Raw genomic sequence first — 20,233 nt, forward strand, 5'->3', positions numbered from 1 at the left:
TTGGATGTTTGGATGTTCGGATGTTTGTTCCTCAATCACGGAAAAACCGCTCCACCGATTTGGCTGAAATTTTCCACAAACATAGTCATTACACTCGATTAAACAATAGGCTACTTTTCGTCACAATAGCGCACATACGTTTGTGCCAGGACCCCCACAAAACCCAAACTCACACCACCATCTCTGCAATCTCACACACTTTGGACCATAGCAAGCCACAAAATTCATATTGCCCTCTACAGCCTAGCCCCTAACCCCACACAATCTCATATACATATACTTTACCACTTTGCCCCTCACCTTAACGATACTCCAGGAGGCGCTCTTTAACGCTCCGGAGCAGCCATGTTTGCCGACCACCACCGCTCTGACAATCTGTGACACCGCCCACCCATGTCAATACCCTTAGGAGGTCTAATAAATGCAAAAAAAAAGTTTAAAAAAAGTAAAAAAAAAATATAAAAAAATAAATAAAAAGGATTAAAAATTCAATTCACCCCCCTTTCCCTAGAACACATATAAAAGTAGTTAAAAACTGTGAAACACATACACGTTAGGTATCCCCGCGTCTGAAATCGCCCGCTCTACAAAGCTATACAAATATTTTTCCTGTTCGGTAAACGCCGTAGCGGGAAAAATGGTCAAAAGTGCCAAACCGCCGTTTTTTCACTGTTTTGATTCTGATAAAAATTTGAATAAAAAGTGATCAAAGCAATAACATTTCCCGAAAATGGTAGAACTACAAAGTACACCCGGTCCCGCAAAAAAAGATGCCCTATACATCCCCGTACACGCACGTATAAAAAAGTTATGGCTGTCAGAATATAGCGACTTTTCAAAAAATAATTTTTTAACCGTTTTGGATTTTTTTTAAGGGGTCACAATGTAAATAAAACCATATAAATTTGGTATCTCCAGAATCGTAACGAAACACAGAATACAGGGGACAGGTCATTTTGGTTGCACAGTGAACGCCGTAAAACCAAAGCCCGTAAGAAAGTCGCAGAAATGCATTTTTTTCTTCAAATCCACCCCATTCTGAATTTTTTCCCTGCTTCCCAGTACATTATATAGAATAAATAATGGTGGCATCATGAAGAAAAATGTGTCCCAGGAAAAATTAAGACCTCATATGGCTCTGGGAGCGGAGAAATAAAAAAGTTATGGGGTTTAGAAGGAGGGGAGTCAAAAACGAAAATCAAAAAATGCCATCGGCGGGAAAGGGTTAACTTCAAATACTTCTGTCCCAAAGTCACTATGTAAAGTTTCTCACAACACCGTATAGCAGCTCAAATACAAAGTAACTTCAACACAAAAGTCTCACGTATTCTCAGAATTACAGCAAAAACAAGATACAAAGTTACATTTCATATCCCATACCTTATACACACTACGAAAACCTTACCCGCCCCTGTATATACCCACTTCTACAATCACCGCAGACGAAGTCGCGGGTAACAGCTAGTATACCTATATACCTGCATTGCAGTGAAATGGTACACATTATTCCTGCACAGTCACAATGTCAAACTAAATATTACCCTCACAGGATTATTTAATGGCAGTGTCCTATAATATCCCCCTTCCTATATTTCATAGCAATGTCCCTTTACAGATTTGCTGCATGCCATTCTTAAAGGGGTTGTCCAGGTAAAAATGGACAACCTCCTTAACTTGATGAACCGGGGCAGTGAGAAAAAAAAAAAATCAAACGCTCCTTTTCCCCATGCTGTGGTGCCTCCCAGATCGGTCTGGTCTGTGACATCACAGATAGGACCTCCCCCCCCCCCCCCCTTTTCTTTTCTTCTTCTTGCCAGGACAACCTCTGTAACCCTAAAGGACTTGAATACTGTGTATGTATTATAGGGAGGCAATAGCCCAAGGGCATCCACATGTTATTCTTCCAGAAGCTCCTAAACGTACACGGCTTACTAAGTGTATGATGCTAAAGTGTTGAATTGGAAGACTCTTTAACTGCTTGTCATCATTGGCTTCAATTTATTTTATTTTTTCATTTTCAGAAAAATATGTTGACAAACTATTTGGTGTTAAACGAGATCACATGTCCATGGATCTGATGTCTGTTCTTCTTGTTAGTCACGTCAATGAAAGTCGACATCACAGTGAGTAAGCCTCGAACTCTTGGTTTAGCATGGCAGTCAGTGTGTGTGTGTAGTATCTATATAATGTGTAGATAGATAGATATTAGAGGAATGGAGACAGCTGCAGTAAACCATCTGTGGCTAATAGCAGGATTTATGTTGACAAGGCATCCTGAATTAGCAAGGAGTTGTCAACTCTTTTAATATCTATATGTCTCTTGTTTTAAAGAGAGTCTGTCAGCAATAAGTTCGTTATAAACCTAATCGCAGTACCTTGTAGAGGTAATTTTCTAGTTTCTATAAAACTATTTTCCTAGCCTTACTTTAATGAAAATAGTTTTTTTTATTCATATGAAATTAATTTAGTGTTGACAGACTCCGTTTAATGTGTTTTTAGTATGTTTTTATTTTTTTCATGCGTTTGTCTTCTCCTGTGAAATAGATCCCAGTGATATGTATAGGAGTTTTCAGTGGTACATAAATATTACTGTGCTTCAAGTCATGAAAACATAATCCGGTTTCTGTCTGTCATGTTGTGAAGTAAAGTGGTAAATACGTGATTTAGTGTCAAAGTATATTTTAAAGAATTTTTTTATTCTGTATTTTTACTATTTTGCAAGTGATATTACTTGCATCTGCAGAATATGCTGTAAATGTCTTTTTTCACTTATTATTCCTGTTATTGGTTTTATATGCATCAAAGTGTAACTTTTGTCCTTTACAGCGCCACCCCACACTACTTATAAAGAAAAGCGAAAATGGAAGCCCATGTATTGGAAAAAGCCATTGTCAGATAGTAGCAGCAGTGATGAAGATGATTCTTCCAAAGCAATAAACAGTGGTAAGACATATAGCTTTAAGTTTCTTTGACTGCAGTGTTGTGAATGGCATTCACAAGACTGAAATATTGGTGGAAAAGGCTGCTCATTGATCGCAAATCTTTAGTTAGTATCTTTTGTGTTTGCAGAACGTCTTCCAGAGACCAAGACAAAGATTCCTATTCATGATGCTGTTGTCACGTCAGATGATGTTAGGTACTTCACAAATGAAACTGATGACATTTCCAACCTGGAAGCAAGTGTTTTAGAAAACCCTCAAGATATTCAACTGTGGATCAAGCTAGCGTACAAGCTCTTAAACCTAAATGAAGGGTATGTAGCCATTCTTGTCTAAATAGATTTTGCTAATGTAGTAATCCTTTTGTATGTAATTTTGATTCTGATAATAATAATTGGAGTGGGACTGAGCTGTAGTAACCAGGCACAGCCACTAGAGGGTATAGCAGTATGCACCTGGCTGATGCACTGTGTTGTACTGAGCTATGCCTGGTGGTGCCGAGAGTCAGATGCTGTAGCTGAGTCTGCTATTGATGGTTTATTCTAAAGATGGTCACAAATATTTAACCCCCTTAATCCAGCTTTAATGCAGCCTAATTTGTGCCTGATTGTTGTATGTTCTGTAATTCTGAAATTTGTAGAAGAGACTTTAAAACACTCTAAAAGAGCAATCCTAGAGTAACATGCCAGTGGGGTATCTCCATCTTATACATGTTGGAGTATGCCAGCAAACACATATCAGCCTATACTAAGATGGCAAGCATGGAAGAAATCCTGGTCAGAGTATAAACTTGTGAAATACTTTACCTGCTGAGGTCTCTCTTTAAGCCCAAGTGCTGGTCTGTTGGCATAGCAGATTCCAGATGGGCAATCTGGATGAGCCTATTGGGCCCTACGGATGGTCCTAAGACAGCTTAGCTGCTTGTCTTGTGGATATGCCATAAATGTCAGAAGTACGCCTGTAATTGTTTGTAGGTTTTTTTCTTCGGTGCACAGTTACTTTATTCAAGCAAAATGTTTTGACTCTGAGAATCCAGTAAGGTGAAAGGCAAATAGTGGCATAAGTCATGCATGTTAAGGAAAAATAAAGCCTACACTGGTAGTTTTTTTTCTAAGTGATGTGTTTGCATTAAAGAATTTAGTTGACTGTTATTCTATACTCCAAACCTATGAAGGTATATTAAGCTGGTGACCTAACAAAACCCTTTTGATATCCATGAGGATAATGGGTACTAAAATGGGTACATTTAAAGGGATTCTATCATTAAAATTGTATTTTTTCTGCCTACCACTTAAGAATAGCCTTTCTTCTAGCTATTCTTCTCCTACTCTTCGTTGTCTTCTCCGTGCCGCCGTTCAGTAGAAATCCCGGTTTTCGTTGATATGCAAATGAGTTCTCTCGCAGAACTGGGGGCGGTCCCCAGCGCTTAAACAGCACTGGGAGCGTCCCCAATGCTGCCAGAGAACTCTCCAGCGCCGCCTCCATCTTCGTCTGGAATGGCCTCTCTTTGCGTCTTTTTCCAGCTTTGGGTTCAAATTGCGCATGCCCGCCGGCCACAAGAAAATGGCCACTCACACACACTGTGTAAGCGGCCATTTTCATGTGGCCTGTGGACATGCGCAGTCGGCTTTGCCCGAGGTCTAGAAGTTTGAACCCAGCTCCGGAGGAAGACGCAAAGAGAGGCCGTTCCAGACGAAGATGAAGGCGGTGCTGGAGAATTCTCTCGCAGCATTTTGGACGCCCCCAGTGCTGCGAGAGAACTCATTTGCATACCAACGAAAACTGGTATTTCTACCAAATGGCTGCGCGGAGAAGACCTCTAAAGGTAGGAGAAGAATAGGCTTTCTTAAGGCTATTCCTACGTAGTAGGCAGAAAAAATACAATTTTAATGATAGAATCCCTTTAATGTAAATCCTTTTTTGCCCTTTAAGAAAATATCAGTGTTTCCACTGTGAAACGTGGCTGCACAAGGTAAGCAGGGATTTGTCGACACTTTTGTATTAGTGTGTATTTGCAATTCATCTTAACGTAGTAATATGTAATACGTTTTTGAAAAGTGTTTTTTGTGAGATAAGAGAGAACCTTATCTACAGTGACCATCTTAGGTGAGTGTAAACCTAGACATGCTCTAGTTCCTGAATGAATGTCTAAGCTTATATTGGCATTACAGTGGTTATGGAGAGAATTCCATATATACATGAATGCTGGATTTCAGTCTCGGGCTGATGTAAAAAAAAACAAAAAAACATAGTAAACCCACAGCTTGTCTGCTAACACGTGTACAGAGCCAAATGCATGTTATCAGAACACTCCCACAGCTAATGGAAACTGTTCCGTTAATAAAAGAATTGCCATGTTTCTAAAGATTAAGCTGCGTTCTCCTATGGAAACTACTTATTCTTCTGGTATTTTATTTCTTAGATCTAGCTTTATAAGTTTATGCTGTATTCTTATCTGATTCTGATTTACTGTCATCTTATCAGTAACACTTGTTATAGCCAAAAGTCACTGCCTTTTCCCAAGAGGTTAAGATATTGCAATCTTAATTTGTACACTTGTTAAAATATTAAAGTGTTCATTGCTTTAATCTTGCCAGGGATTCTTTCCTCTTTTAAACTTTTGTTTTAGTAATGTTCTGCAAAAATAAATCACAATTTATGTTGCTAAGCTATTAAAACAGCTGGACATCCCAGAGAGCAGGCAAAGATAACTGCCATCCCTGCCTTCCCGACCTCATTGAGCGCTATCTATTTACCCCCGGCCCAGCGGTCATGTAATCATCCAGGGGCCAGGAACTGTATGAACTGTTGGGTCCCAGATCAGCTCTGCAGTCAGTCTTGGACTAGTCCATTAGGGTGGCCGGGGGAATTCCTTGCAACGTGATGTTTGGCGCAAAGGGCACCCTTAAGAATGAAGGGGAGGCAGAGAAGGCCATAGGCAGATGCAGGGATTGGTAAGTGAATGCAGCTGGTTCTCTCCGCTTCTGTGAACTGGATTGTATTTTTAACAACCATATTTACAGAACCTGGGAGAAGTGGTGCCACAGGCTTTCTGCTCTACCACTTTTCAGCTTGTAGGTCACAGTTCATGTTAGACCCATACATTAGTCCCTGCACTGATTCGCCCCATACAGTGGCTCTTTCACTGGTCGCCCCCTCTATTATTTGGCACTATTATTGGTTTAGTAGGAATTTTGGAGGTGATATTTGTCGAAAACCCCACAAGGGACTTCAATTTCTCCTTCTATTTGCAGGACTTCATCAGAGTGTTTGGATTCAGCATTGAATGTATTATCCCGTGCACTGGAGCATAACAGAGACAATCCTGAGATTTGGAGCCACTACCTCAAGTTATTTGCTCGAAGAGGATCCAGAGATGAAATCCAGGAAATGTGTGAAACTGCTGTAGAGTATGCCCCTTCTTATCAGACTTGGTGGACAGTGAGTGTTTTCTTCTTTTAAGAAGAGTCTTTAAGTATATATACATATATAAGTATGAGGGCACCCCATCTAATTGAGTTCCGGTCTTTCATCCACAGTAAAAGTGAATAGATGCCTAAAATCAAGCACACCGCATTTCTATCTCCATAGACAAACACTTGGTAGCAGAATGGCTCATATTTAAGAGCTCAGTGACTTTTAAGGGATTGTCTAAAACAAAGGTATACAGGTAGTCCTCGGGTTACGATGTTTCGTGGTTATGACTTGAGATGAGTGAGTAGTATTCGATCGAGTACTCGATCAAATACTATCACTATTCACATCAAAGATTCGGTTCAGAACCAGCGTTGATTGGTCGAATGCTGTACACTGGCCAATCAACGCTGGTCAATGCATTCCTATGAGAAAAAGTCAGCTCCCGCATAAACGCAAGCTGCCAGCTCTCCCTGTACAGTACGTGATTTAGTGTGCAGTGGGGAAGACTGTACTGTATATGGTACAGTTACATATGTTTTTGACTTATGTCGAAAACCGGTTTACAACGCCGCGTATGAACGGATCAACGTCGTAAGCCGAGGACTACCTGTAATGGCTATTGGAGACATATCCATGGGATAGGTCATCAGTATCCGATCAGTGGGAGTCTGACACCTAGACCTCCACCAGCTGATGTGGTTGCCAGAAATTGTATACAAGGTACACTGTTGGAAGGAGCTCTTCTCCTGTTTATGTAACCAAAACCAGAGCTGCAGTTCTCCAGCAGGAAAGTGCAGCTCTACTTCCAGTCACTTGAACAGAAGCGGAGATTCTTCCAGACAGATACCTTGCATACTGCTTACGTAAGGGCAACATATACCTCCCCCAATGTGTGACAGGTTTGCTGTGTGGGAACTTACCCACATTATTTGGATGAATTGGAACACTGAACCAGGCCACAAACTAGAACTAGACCTCACAAATGCTCTTCACGATAAATATCTGTTAGACACACTCCAAAATCCTATGGAAATCCATTCAAATGAACATTTATAGCTGCAGTTGGGGACCTTTTGTACTTTGTGACTGATTTCATTTTCCTCTCTGCAGTTCCTTACTTTGGAGAATTCGTTTGATGGAAAGGACCAAGCGTGCGCACGATCATTGCAGTACCTGATACGACAAATAGAAGAAGTTCAGAATTCAGACCTGCTTTCCATGCAGTGTCTGGAAGTATTATTGTACCGTGTACATGTGAACCTCTTCACTGGAAGACTGCAAAGTGCTCTTGCTATTTTACAGGTGATTGATTTTTAACCTGGAATTTGTGTATGAATAGTGACTAGGCATGTGTGTTACTACATGTGCTTTATGGCCCTTGCCAAGATTCTGAAATTGGGTAGCATTGGTTGACACAAAGGAATTTGGTGCTGAATTAGTCAGTAAGGCTACTTCTACTTCAGGAATTTGGAGCGGATTTTGTTGTTTCCAAAAATCTCAAAAACATCTTTTAAATAATTTAAAAAAAAAGTCCAAAATCTCTCTTTGACGGACAGCCGGGTTTTTTTGGTGTGTTTTTTTTCACCGTTTCGCCTCCTAAAAATATTAGCTTAAAAGCAACCAAAATGTGACATTTCCCAAAATTGGATTAAAAAAAAAAAAAAAAAGTTACCGTATTTTTCGGACTATAAGACGCACTTTTTTTCCCCCAAATTTGGGGGGAAAAGAAGGGTGCGTCTTATAGGCCGAATGTGGCGCCTGGCATCCGCTGTAATAGAGAGGCGGAAGCCGGCAAGTGATAGACGCCATTACAGGTGCCGGGGCCTGCGACATCGCTGCGCTCCTCTGCCCTGAATGAAGCCAGCAGCAGCTCCTCCGTCCCCCCGCTGCTGGCTTCATGCAGGGCAGCGATGTCTCAGGCCCCGGCGTCTATCCCTCCCCGGCATCCGCCTCTCTAGTACAGCGGATGCCGGGTCTGCAGTCTGTATCAGCGGCCTCTTCTCCCCTGGGGCCGGTCCCCACCGGCCCCGTACCTGTAGAGTTGCAGGCCGGCTCCTGCGCGGCGATATCGCACGAGCCGACCTGTTCGGGTGACAGCCGGGAGCCTAATGAGGCTCCCCGGCCTGTCACTGCTGTATTAGTATTGCGGCTGGTCTCTATGACCAGCCGTAATACTAATAGACAGAATGTCCCATAGACGGCAATACAGTTGTATTGCCGTCTATGGGACTTGCGATCAAGTGACCGCAGGTTCAAGCCCCGGGGGGGGGAATAAAATAGTTTAAAAAAAAAAAAAAAAAAAAGCTTTAAAAATATAAAATAAAAATATGAAATAAATAAGTTATAAATCACCTCCTGTCCCTAGAATATATATATAAAAGTAGAAAATCATATATAATAAACCACCGGGTTTTTTTTCAATAAAAGGTGATCTAAGCAATAGATATTCCCCAAAATGGTATAACTAAAAAGTACTTCTGGACCCGCAAAAAAAAACACTCTATGCGTCCCCGTACAGCTGCAGGGTCACCTGTCAATGTAGCCTTGCAGCTGTTGCAAAACTACAACTCCCATATATTAAATATTTTACCAGTTTTTGCTTCAAAATTTTTTTTCCCTATTTTCCTCCTCTAAAACCTCTTGCGTCTTATAGTCCAGTGCGTCTTATAGTCCGAAAAATACGGTACTTGCCCCACAGAGATATATGGAAATATAACAATGGGTGTAAGAATTTGACGGCTCCAATAAAATATTCTTTTTAAAAGTTTTGGATTTTTGTTAAGGTGTTAAAGTGCAACTAAACTATCTGACAACTGGGCGACACGGTGGCTCAGTGGTTAGCACAGCAGTCTTGCAGTGCTGGAGTCCTGGGTTTGAATCCTGCCAAGAACATCTGCAAGGAGTTTGTATGTTTTACCCGTGTTTGTGTGGATTTCATTAACACACTTTGGCTCCTTTCTGTGAAATCCTGCATTTTTTTTTCACTCTTCCCCCTTGTCTGTATTGAGAGCTGTTTCTGACTAAATGAATGTTACTGTGTACAGGGCTGTAAAATATAGAGAAATTGAGGGTAGGGGATATATTCTTGTTTCTTTGTGGGTTACAGTTTATCTGATGTAGATTTTTTTTTTTTTTTTTTTATAGGGAATGAGGTTATGCAATACCAATGCATTTTGAGTGCTTTGTATGGCTATTTAAGCTTTGTTCTATTGTACTTTAGGGTAATGCTGTAATGTTTTGGTCACTTTCTGACTACATCGTTGGTTACTACTTTACATTATGTTGTATGACCTGTGTCCTGAGGGGGCTATGTTGTTTATTGCGGCTTTGAAAAGCTCATAAATATTGATTATACATAAAATTCCTTGCTATATATTGTATGATGGCATATGCAGATATTATTTCATTAGCCGGATGTTTGCAGTCTTTAATGTCAACTTTTGTCTTAATGTGATTTACAGAATGCTTTAAAGTCGCCTTGTGAGAAGAGCATAGCAGATCACCTCACTCCCAAGGATCGCTGCTTAGCATGGCTTTCTTACATTCACCTCATGGAGTTCAGTAGCCTGCCTGCTAATTTCTATGACCCAACAGTTGCAAACCCCTCCAGGATAGTTAACAAGGAGCCGTTTCTAATACCCTGGCTGAATCCCCAAAGTGTAACGACTGATCCTGTCATGCTGCTTGCTCTATTCGAAGGTGTGTTATATTGTTGCCAATTTGCTTGCAAACCTTTTTTCTGAATTATTTAGCCTTGTTTGCAGTACTGCTACCTCAGGCCTCCTGTTTTTCCACCTGCCATCTATTTTCATGAAGCAGAAGTGATGCAACACAGGGTTTCACACTTGTGAAAACAGATGGTGAATGGAGGTTTCTGTGGTTAGCAGGTTAAAGGGATCCTATCATTCAGACGACATTTTTTCCTAAGTAACACGTCGGAATAGCCTTAAGAAAGGCTATTTTTTCTCCTACCTTTCATTGTCTTCTCCTTGTTGCCGTTAGCCTACAATTCCGGTTCTTGTCGGTATGTAAATTAGCTCTCTCACAGCACTGGGGGCGGGCCCCAGCCCTCAGACAGCACTAGGGGCATCCCCAATGCTGCGATAGAACTTTCTCCAGCGCCACCTCCTCTTCTTCCACAGCGTCATCTTCAGCCTCTTCTTCCGACAGTGGCTTGTAACTTCTACCTCCGGCCTTGAGCAGAGCAGACTGTGCATGCCCATAGGCCACGACAAAATGGCCGCTTGCATAGTGTTGTAAGCGGCCATTTTCTCGTGGCCTGTGGGCATGCGCAATCTGCACTGCCCAAGGCCTAGAAGTAAGAAGACACTGCCGGAAGAAGAGAATGAAGAGGCCGTTCCTGACGAAGATTGAGGCGGCGCTGGAGAGATTTCTCTCGCAGCATTGGGGCCGCCCCCAGTGCTGTCTGAGTGCTGGGACCCGCCCCCAGTGCTGTGAGAGAGCTAATTTACATACCGACAAGAACCAGGATTGTAGATGAACGGCGGCACGGAGAAGACAACAAAAGGTAAGAGACAAATAGCCTTTCTTAAGGCTATTCCGACGTGGTAATTAGAAAAAAATGTCATCTGAATGATAGGATCCCTTTAATGTTAAAGATTTATTTCTCTATTCCAAGCATAAGAGGGCAACTAAGGGTTAATTCAGATGGCCATATGTATTAGAAGGAGTACCTAAAGCTCCGCTGAACCAAATTCATTACATTATAGTGACATACCATGCCTTGAGTTCCAGCCCCACTGTGGGTCTACTGTCTTGTACCCAAAGCATCATGGACAGTAAATTCATGGATCAATTGAACCGCCCAGCATAGGGGTGGGGGAGGAAGGGCTCAATCCAGTCACAGGAGTAAAGCTGGAGATGGCTTTAGTCTGAGATGCGAGATCTGTTGACCCAATATGCCCAAACCTTGTCAAAGATCAGGTGTGTGTCAGAAATAGTGGAATTGATCTTCTAAAGCATAATGGTATCAACCTGTCGCATAACCAAAGCCAATGATAGAAATGACTTTCTCCAGTTGGAGGCAATGTGAATTGGGGCGACTAATAAAATATATTGGAGTAGCTTAAATTATTATTATTAATTATTATTTTTATTAAAGATTTTTTTTTCAAATTAGAGGGCTTAAGGTTGAGGAGAAGTATGGGGGCCTGAAATGGGAAAGACTGTCCAAAAAGTGTCTGTGCAATCCTATGGAGAGCCAACCAATCATTGCCATACACTATTAGTGGAGTACCATGCCGCATACATCCTTTACAGCCTGTGAATCTTGTGTGAAATCCCCCCTCACTATGGCACAAATAGAGCTAAATCAATAAGGCTCATACTTTTGTAAGAAATGTTATCTATCTTCTTTACAGCTGCTGTATTTTCCTGCTCTGATGAAAACTTAAATGCTGAGGAAAGAATAGAAGTTTGTCTACCACTTTATAAGAATATGATATCGCTCCATCTTATGCTTGACAGGTAACAACATAGAGACGTGTTAACACTGTAAATGTGACTCTTCTATGCAGCCTGACTTCTCCGTTTTGCTTTTCTTTAAGACATTTTGCAGCAGTGAATCTTTGTAAACAACTCCTGGAGAAGTCTAGCGGAAACTGCAGTTTACTAGAATCTTTATGTTCGGTGTATCTGAATAAAGGAGAGCCTGACAATGCCATGGATGTCTGGATCTCTGCATTCAGAACTAATCTTGGGAATGCACAAATCTTCTATAATGTCTGCAAGTTCTTAATACAGCAGGTAAATGGCGTCCTGACAGGGCTTAATGGTGCTATTCTGGCATGGGGGGTGTACACATTTTTCACTGCTGACCACTCCTTTCGGTCTCACACTTTACAATGTGCATTTGAAGATCATTTTGTGAGAGACGTTAATGTATAAACACTTTCGTTTTCAGGAGCGTTTAGATTTTATGTCGTCATTGATGGAAGGATTTTTAATGTCATTCTTTGAAAATAATGATGGTCCTTATGCTCCAGCAGATCTTTTAAGGTAAAATATTTTGTATAGTCTGTACATGCTGCAAAATATGTTTTAAGCTGACGTCTGTGACCTATATGACAGCTCTTTGAGTATTTTTAGCTGTGCTCATTATCAGCTTGTGTTCTGTGATACCTGGATCCACAATTGGATGGTATGACATTACGCTCACATATCAGCAGGCCTGTTTCATTACAACATAGAGCTGCATTTTTGATCGTATCGATTTTTCATATACAGGCTTGTCTTTACCATCATGATGATTATAGCGATACAGTGGTGGTGGTATGATACTTAGGATGGATGTACCAGCGTAATATGCTTTCAATGTCACTTGTATGTTCGGGAAGTAAAATAGCAATAATTCTGTAATCTATCATTTATAAGCAACTTTGCATAAATGTAAAGCTCAGGTAAAGGTAAGAAACTTTGTAATAGGTCTTACTAAAGAAATGTTTTGTTCTCCACTTTTCATTCTCTCACTTTTTACATATTCGTCTATGAAGAGGGGAGGGAGGAACAAGAGGCTACGCCCTGCTATTCTGTGCTCTTTTAATGCTGCTATGCTTGCAGATAATGGTTACCATCTTTCAGAATGAAGCAGTAAATCAATTAACTAGCTTCCTACTCCACTCCTCCCTTCTCCATACAGTTGTATGTGTGAGGCTGAATATGGAGACAAATCTTATGTAAACAAACAGTCAGAATATAAGGAGCAGATGAACATCTTAATAAGTGGGCAAGGAAATAGGTATCCTTAATACGATACATTACATAGTTTTATATATTCATAGATTGTAAGCTCTTGCGAGCAGGGCCCTCAGTCCCATTGTGTGAAATGAAGTTCTTTGTAATGTATCTCTTTGTCTGTATTTGAACCCTACAAATTGTACAGCGCTGCGGAATATGTTGGCGCTATATAAATAAAATGTATTATTATTATTATATTCGCATGTACTATTCATTCATGAAATGTTTATAACTGGAGGTACACTCTAAGTATATTGACAGCCTATTGCTGTTATAGGCCATTTATACCATGTGAGGGCGGGTTCACAACTGTGCCCCGGGTCTCCACTTTGCAGGAAAAACAAAAAAAACAAAACAAAAACCTGTTTCACCACGGAGAGGTAGAAGACTCACATGGCCGGTCACTTTGCAAGCCCATTCAAGTGAATGGGTTTGAAAACTAACCACCAGGTTTCCGTCTCCTGTCCAGTTTTGTGGCGCCGAAGACAGAAACCTGTATAGTGGAGACCGGGCGCAAGTGTGAACCCGCCCTCACTGGGTACTGCAATGCGGAGACTGTACAAGTAGACTGATGGATGGTAAATTTGATGTTCTATCCTAATGACAGGACATTAATATTCTGATCCCAGTAAAACTTCTTAAACAAGAGTATTCCTGTAAGAAAGCGTGGTATCTTACAGCTTTCCCACAAGACCTAGAGCAGAAAGGAATGACTTTAGAGCACCATGTAGCTTTGCAGGTAAAATAACAGAAAATATGATTTGCTATTGCTTATGAAAGTAAAGACAGTGATTATGATAAGATTTATCGTTTACGTGACTTGTTTTAGCTCTTCCTGTGAAGTTCTAAAAATAAATACCTTGCTTTTGTCTTTAGATACCTCTTGAATTTCTCAGTGCCACTCGATTTCATAGCACCAGCATTAAAAAACGGTGAACTTCTCAACACTTCAGATATGCAAAGACCATATCTCTGGCTTGTTTTTTGGTAAGCACAACTGCAGCTATAGTATACATTCATTTGTTTACTGAATAGAAGTGTTCTAGGTGCGTTACTGATATTTTGCGATCTGTACCAGTAACACAGCATGCCCAGTTTTTATTCCTAGCATTTATTTTAATGTCTTTTAAATGGTCTCTAACTTTTCAACATACTTTGCATACATCAGTAGCGCAAGGGAGTAGAAGAAAAATGATTTTAATCCACTTATCTGATTCTTTTTTTCTCTCCTCTTTTTCCCTGCTAAACTGATCTCCGCTTACTAGACACGACAGGGCAGGTGGTGACAAAGGTTGTCAGATTTCAGCTCATTGTAGAAGTCTAGGGAGAGGGGAAAGGAGCCCTGTGAAAGTGAGAAGAGGGAGAGATACAGGCTGCTGTAGTTGAATAGGTTGTTTCTGATTCACCCCAAGTGCTATGTTCACCTTAATACAAGTCACTACGTATGTAAAATGTCATACATGATCCCGCTGCTGAGAGAGAAAGACAGATGAGCGGCTTCTCCCTTTTTTTCTGTGTGGAGTCTATGGGAGACATCCAAGCTGCTAGTCTCCATCCACATGCTTAAAGACTGATAACTGGGGAAATGGGAAAATTGCTTTATAATAAAATAAAATTGTCACAATAGCCAGAAATAGTTATCCCACATGTACTGTATACTTGCTGACGTTTTAGAATGTTGTGTGTTTGTGGTTCCGTGCAAAATAATATAAAAAATATCAGAAAATTTTCACTACTTGCCACTTCCTTTAACTTGACCTGCAGCTTGTGGCAGTCCTTTCACGCCAGTGCAGATGAAGCAGTGGATGCATATGAAGCCGCATTAGGGGCTGTGATGGAGCAGGATATACTACAGAAGCTTTGGATGGAGTAAGTATCCCTACTGTTTGTATGCGTTAATGGTCACACTTGCAAATGTCATTATAATTACTGACCCTTTTCTTTTCAGTTATCTTCTTTTTACTAACAGCAGAATAATGGAAAGCAAGAATAAGGTTCAAGATACTAAGCATTTTGCAGATTTAGTTAACAGATGTCTAATGACGGTTCCCACACGGCAGCCCACTCCTTTTAGCACAGCTGACTACTGGACAAACTATGAGTTCCACAATTCGGTAAGGTGTCACCACTAGGTGTAATTGTGAATGTGTGTACATGCAGATACATAACGGAATAGTATGGGAGCCTGTAGTGAGCTTACGTTCCAATTGTTCTTTGTGACTTGTATTTCCAGGTCATTTTCTTCTATTTGAGTTGTGTACCACAAATGCAGCATTCTAAATTACTAGAACGCTTCTCGTCCATGCTGCCTATGAATCTTGGACTTGCACTCAGGTGAGTTGACTGTTGTCATGCGATCAGTAAATTCTGGTTACATGTGGCATTTTTGTTGTGACTGTGTGGGCTGTGATGTATACTCTATGCCCTGTGATTTGTAGATTTGCTGGATTTACAGAGATGTAAAGCAGCGTTTTTCAACCCTTTCCATGCTTGTTTTAATATACTCTAAAGACCCGTTCACACAGAGAATTCTGCATATTATGTCTTAATTCTGCTTTGTTTTTAATGAAAGGCAGAAATCGAAGCCGGATGCTGAAATACTAAGCACCCTGCTCAGCCTTGCCATGGATTCTGTGGTTGATTCAGACGCAGAGCCTGTGGTCCGACACTCTCCTCTGATTAGGTCCATTCATCTGGGCCTAATGAGTGTTGAAAAGCTGTGGCAGAATGAGAATTAATCTGAGGTCAATGTCCACCTCAAATTCCTTATCATTCTCTGAAGTGTGAACAAGCCCTACAGCAGGGGTAGGCAACCTTCGGCACTTCAGCTGTTGTAAAACTACAACTCCCAGCATGCATACGCGCTCTGCTGTTCTTGGGACTCCCATAGGTGTGAATAGAGCATGTTTAGAGTTGGTTTCACAGCAGTTGGAGTGTCGAAGGTTGCTCACCCCTGCCCTACAGAGAACAGTGTTCATCAATTACCATAATATTTTGAAAAAGCCAAATGTATAAAAATGTTCAGTATTCTGAATTGCTAAGAGCCAGGATGGATTTACACACATTTCTTAAGTGGATGCTCTAGTCATTTATTTTGTAGTCTTTCATCTTGACCCGGCGTTGTTATGCAGGACATAGAGCATCTATATAAACTTCAGATTGGGGTTGCCAACCATATATTATTGATGACTTTTACTTAGTATAATCATCAATATTAGATCTGGCTGCTGATGCTACTGATCAATTGGTATCAGCAGCTATGGTGACAGCATAAACAGTGAATAGAACTGAAAGTACACACTCTATATACTGTGTAATGGCTGAGCTGGTTTACTGCAGCTCAACTCTCATTCAAGTGAGGAGAATCGGAGCAAAGCTTGCACCGCAAGAAGGAAGCACAGAAACACATTTTGAAATAATTTTGGTGATCTTTTTAGTTTTCTGCGTTGACATCTTTATTTTTTAAAACAAAACACAAACTTGCAATTCTAACTCTTACCATTAAGCCTAACAGTTTAAATTTGTCTCCTGGAAATTGTCCATCCAAAGGTCATTGCACAGACGGAGAAAATAGTTAGAAATATTTGTGACTAGTAGATTGTGTCTTACCTACAAACATACATGATCAGTGTTTTGATAAGCCAGGGAACTGCTGCAAAAGGAATCTCCTACAGTAAACAGGAAGTCAGAGCATATTATTTGGCTCAGTGGCCAGAGTCAGAACTGCAGGATTTTTAGGAATTTTTTTTTAAAAAAAACCTCACCAAAAGTGCTTTCAAAATATGTTTAACATACAACTTAAAGCTACAAGGTAGTAGAATAGGCAGGCATCTACAGCACTGTGGTGGTTGAGTACAGTACTGTATTATTAGAACAACCATTTCAGCACCGATTTCATAAACCCAATGTGGCCACGATTGTCTTCACATTTCCAGTAACAGCATACAATGTTTATTACAATGTTTACTTACAGGGTACTTAGACAAGAATTGGATGAAAACAATGTACAAATAGTGAAAATGCAATCCAAGATGTTAACATATAACTTCCCAATGTGCCTGACCACCTGGAAAATGTAATGTACTAAATATTTTTGTTTTTTTCATTGTCATGTAATATGCAGGTAAAGCTGATTTCCATAATAAATTATCCTTCCACTAATAAGATTTGCTATCTAGGAACATAATTTTACTTTTCAATTTTAATAACATAACTATGTAAAAAAGGTGATTTATTTACAGCAACAAATGTTGTTTTGTAGCTTTTAGGCCTTATTGGCACCTGAATGTTTTGTTGTTGTTTTTTTTTTTTTGTTTTTTTTTTTTTTCCTTGGTAATTGTAAGCCAAAATAAGGAGTAAATAAAAATGGAGAAAATCTGTAATAGAAAGGACTTGCACCATGTGTAGGTTACTCTTTTAGTTTTGGCAAATACTGATGCAAGATCCTGCTCTGCTGAACGCGATGCGTCGGCATCTTTTTGTGAAGTTGCTTTACTGCTGACCTTTTGGTTTTACTAAACAGATTTGTGTAGTGTAACATGTCTTATTTTGTGTTGTGCCTTTAGAGCCATTGCAGTGGAAACTTTCCTAAAGGGACATAAGGAGGTGAGATGGGATATTGAACTCTTTACTGTTGACTTGGTATTAGGCTAGTTTAGCTCTGGTTTAGGTTTACTTGCACTAGAAATTTCTCTAACAGTTGAATACATTTGAATACATGTGTATATAAAAAAAATGTATATCAAATTACTATGGAATAAATTACATGTAAGTATACCCTTAAAGCATAACTTAACTTTCAGACAACTTTTGATTTTGAGGCAGTATTTGTGTCATTAATACATTTTGTAGTATACTTTAAGAAATTTTGGCTCCTTTCGGTGAAATCCTGCTTCTTTTTATTTTCCTGACTAACGGATTGAGAGCTGTTCGTGCCTCTCATTGAGTAACTATATAGTGTACGGTACTTTAGAAAATATAAAGAAAATATGGGTAGGGGAGGGTCACTTCAAACTGTTATATCTTGGTAAAACGTAGAAACTTGGTGTCATGTAAAAGAGATGATTCTTTTTTTTTTTTTTTTTACATATGACACGAAGGTTGCAGTGATGTCTGTATTGGTTCCGGAGATGTCACCAGATGAAAACACTGTCTGAATTAGGATATTTATATGCAGCCGCATAATATATATATTAAAATCCCACAAATACTGCCAAAAAAAAATAAAAAGTTGTCTGAAAGCTTGTTATATTTTAAGCTGCTCAGTGTTATACCCTATAAGCTCCCCCCCCCCCCCCTATCAGAACTAAGACTTATAGTGCTCTAACTATGGTTCTATTGAAGTGCAGGGGGTTCACTTTTTTGCATCCATAACATAGATGAGGAACAATAGGTCTGATTGCACAATGAGGCTTTAGCACTTAAAATAATGTTGACGTTTGCTGTGAATTCATTGCCATACAATGTAAAAAAAAAAAAAATGCAAATTTGGCATTGATAGATTTTTGATATTTCGGAATTAAATAGTATACTGCTCCTAGTGGTGTTCCTTACTTCTCAAATTTGTCTTCTTTTTACAGGTCCAGCATTTGTATCAAAGGGCCCTGCAGAAGTTGCCTCTGTGTGCTGAACTCTGGAAAGATGTAATGTTTTCTTCTGTTTCTCTAGTGGGGTTTTATTAGCTTTATTTTTGCTTGCCAAACCTTTTGTCTTGTGTATAAGACACAGGCCTTACCACGTGTGCTTCCCCATCTTTTGCAGCAACTCTTGTTTGAAGCATCAGGAGGAGGTAAAACTGATAACCTGAGAAAACTAGTTTCCAAGTGCCAAGAGGTTGGAGTCAGCCTAGATGAGCTCTTAAATTTAAACACAGAAAGCAAGAATCGGTGAACACTGGTTGCAGTCAGGCCAAAGTCTTATTCTAAATTGCCAAAATGGTCAAGAAAAGATTGATTCAGATTAGGCTGTGAAAATCAGACCTACTCTGAGTCAACCGTGCTTTCTGTATCTCCATATATACTGCCCACGTTAAACTGGAGACATGAATTCCACACTCAGGCCTGCTTCATGGCCCCACAAGATACACTATACATCATGTACGTAAGTATAGTTCCTCTAAGTGACTGCTGTTTTATTGTTTCTGTCTGTTTTTGTGTTTATTCTCCTCCCCTTTCCCTCTTCATTTATTTTGCAATCCCCATTTGTTGTGATGTTTCTAACTTGCTTGACTCTCTCACTGATGCCTGTGAGACCCTGTGTCTAAGGTTAGGTATGGGGAGGGGGCCTCTGTTTACAATCCAAGAGCAAGTCAGTCTCCCACACTAAATCTTTACCTGATTAGGTAATTTCTCGTTTTTTTATAGAATGGTGGGAGGTTTTCAGGGAGTTTGAGTTAATGCAAAAAGCAGCAGGTCTTCAGCAAGGCCGTCAGTCTGCCCAGTGCACTTGGGTGAGGGGGGGATTTTTTTTATTTTTATTTTTTTTTCATAATACTGCATTTTGGACTTTAAAGCCGAGACTGTTAAACTTGAAGAAAAAAAGATACTAAATGCAAAATGCCAGTGCATCAGAGCCGAAGAGTGGTCAATTATGTGCAATTTTTCTTTGTGAAGTTTAATTTATAATAAAGTTTAACAGTTTAAAGTAAAATATATAATGGAAAAAATGTTTTGTATTACGGTACTACCTTGTGTAGTATTCAGATGTTTATGCAAACCTATTTTAAGAAATAAACTTTTTTTTTTAATAAAACTTTGTGTTGTGGATTTTTTTTCCCTTAACTGTATACTATATTTAAGTGAGCAGTGAAAGAGGCGCTTGTCTGAACTATATAGTTATAGGAATCATCTTATTGATTTGTTTTTTCCACATCTAAAATAGGGTGTGCCTCACATTATATCACAGCTCTATGGGACTGAGCTGTAGCGTTTCCATGTGTCCCTCTTGAAAAGAAGAAAGCCATATTTTCTTGTCTTGTGCAACTACTTAAAGGGTCCATGTACACAGCTATACAGGTTAGGATGGCAAGCACCTAATTATACTTGTTACAACTTCATTTGTGTTGTGTGCGCACCTGAAAATAAAAATAACATGTCATGGACATGCTAGAAACTTTTAAAGTG

General features: G+C 39.9%; 1 protein-coding gene across 2 annotated transcripts in view; it reads left to right on the forward strand.

The window, feature by feature from the left end:
* The window catches only part of ZFC3H1 (zinc finger C3H1-type containing), a 40,593-nt gene extending 20,815 nt beyond the window's left edge, over positions 1 to 19,778 (forward strand). For both annotated transcript variants that reach the window (XM_075274388.1, XM_075274389.1), the window contains 17 exons: positions 2,022 to 2,123; positions 2,827 to 2,943; positions 3,070 to 3,253; positions 6,194 to 6,380; positions 7,467 to 7,658; positions 9,818 to 10,055; positions 11,738 to 11,843; positions 11,924 to 12,122; positions 12,280 to 12,374; positions 13,989 to 14,099; positions 14,877 to 14,981; positions 15,061 to 15,226; positions 15,346 to 15,446; positions 17,086 to 17,187; positions 17,678 to 17,717; positions 18,692 to 18,754; positions 18,873 to 19,778. In XM_075274388.1, coding sequence (XP_075130489.1) covers positions 2,022 to 2,123; positions 2,827 to 2,943; positions 3,070 to 3,253; positions 6,194 to 6,380; positions 7,467 to 7,658; positions 9,818 to 10,055; positions 11,738 to 11,843; positions 11,924 to 12,122; positions 12,280 to 12,374; positions 13,989 to 14,099; positions 14,877 to 14,981; positions 15,061 to 15,226; positions 15,346 to 15,446; positions 17,086 to 17,187; positions 17,678 to 17,717; positions 18,692 to 18,754; positions 18,873 to 19,001 — 2,237 coding nt within the window. In that variant the 3' untranslated portion in view covers positions 19,002 to 19,778. The remainder of the gene's footprint in view (positions 1 to 2,021; positions 2,124 to 2,826; positions 2,944 to 3,069; positions 3,254 to 6,193; positions 6,381 to 7,466; positions 7,659 to 9,817; positions 10,056 to 11,737; positions 11,844 to 11,923; positions 12,123 to 12,279; positions 12,375 to 13,988; positions 14,100 to 14,876; positions 14,982 to 15,060; positions 15,227 to 15,345; positions 15,447 to 17,085; positions 17,188 to 17,677; positions 17,718 to 18,691; positions 18,755 to 18,872) is intronic.
* Positions 19,779 to 20,233: the final 455 nt, after the last annotated feature.

Source organism: Leptodactylus fuscus, chromosome 5 (genome assembly GCF_031893055.1).
Source record: "Leptodactylus fuscus isolate aLepFus1 chromosome 5, aLepFus1.hap2, whole genome shotgun sequence".
In the NCBI taxonomy this organism is placed as follows: domain Eukaryota; kingdom Metazoa; phylum Chordata; class Amphibia; order Anura; family Leptodactylidae; genus Leptodactylus; species Leptodactylus fuscus.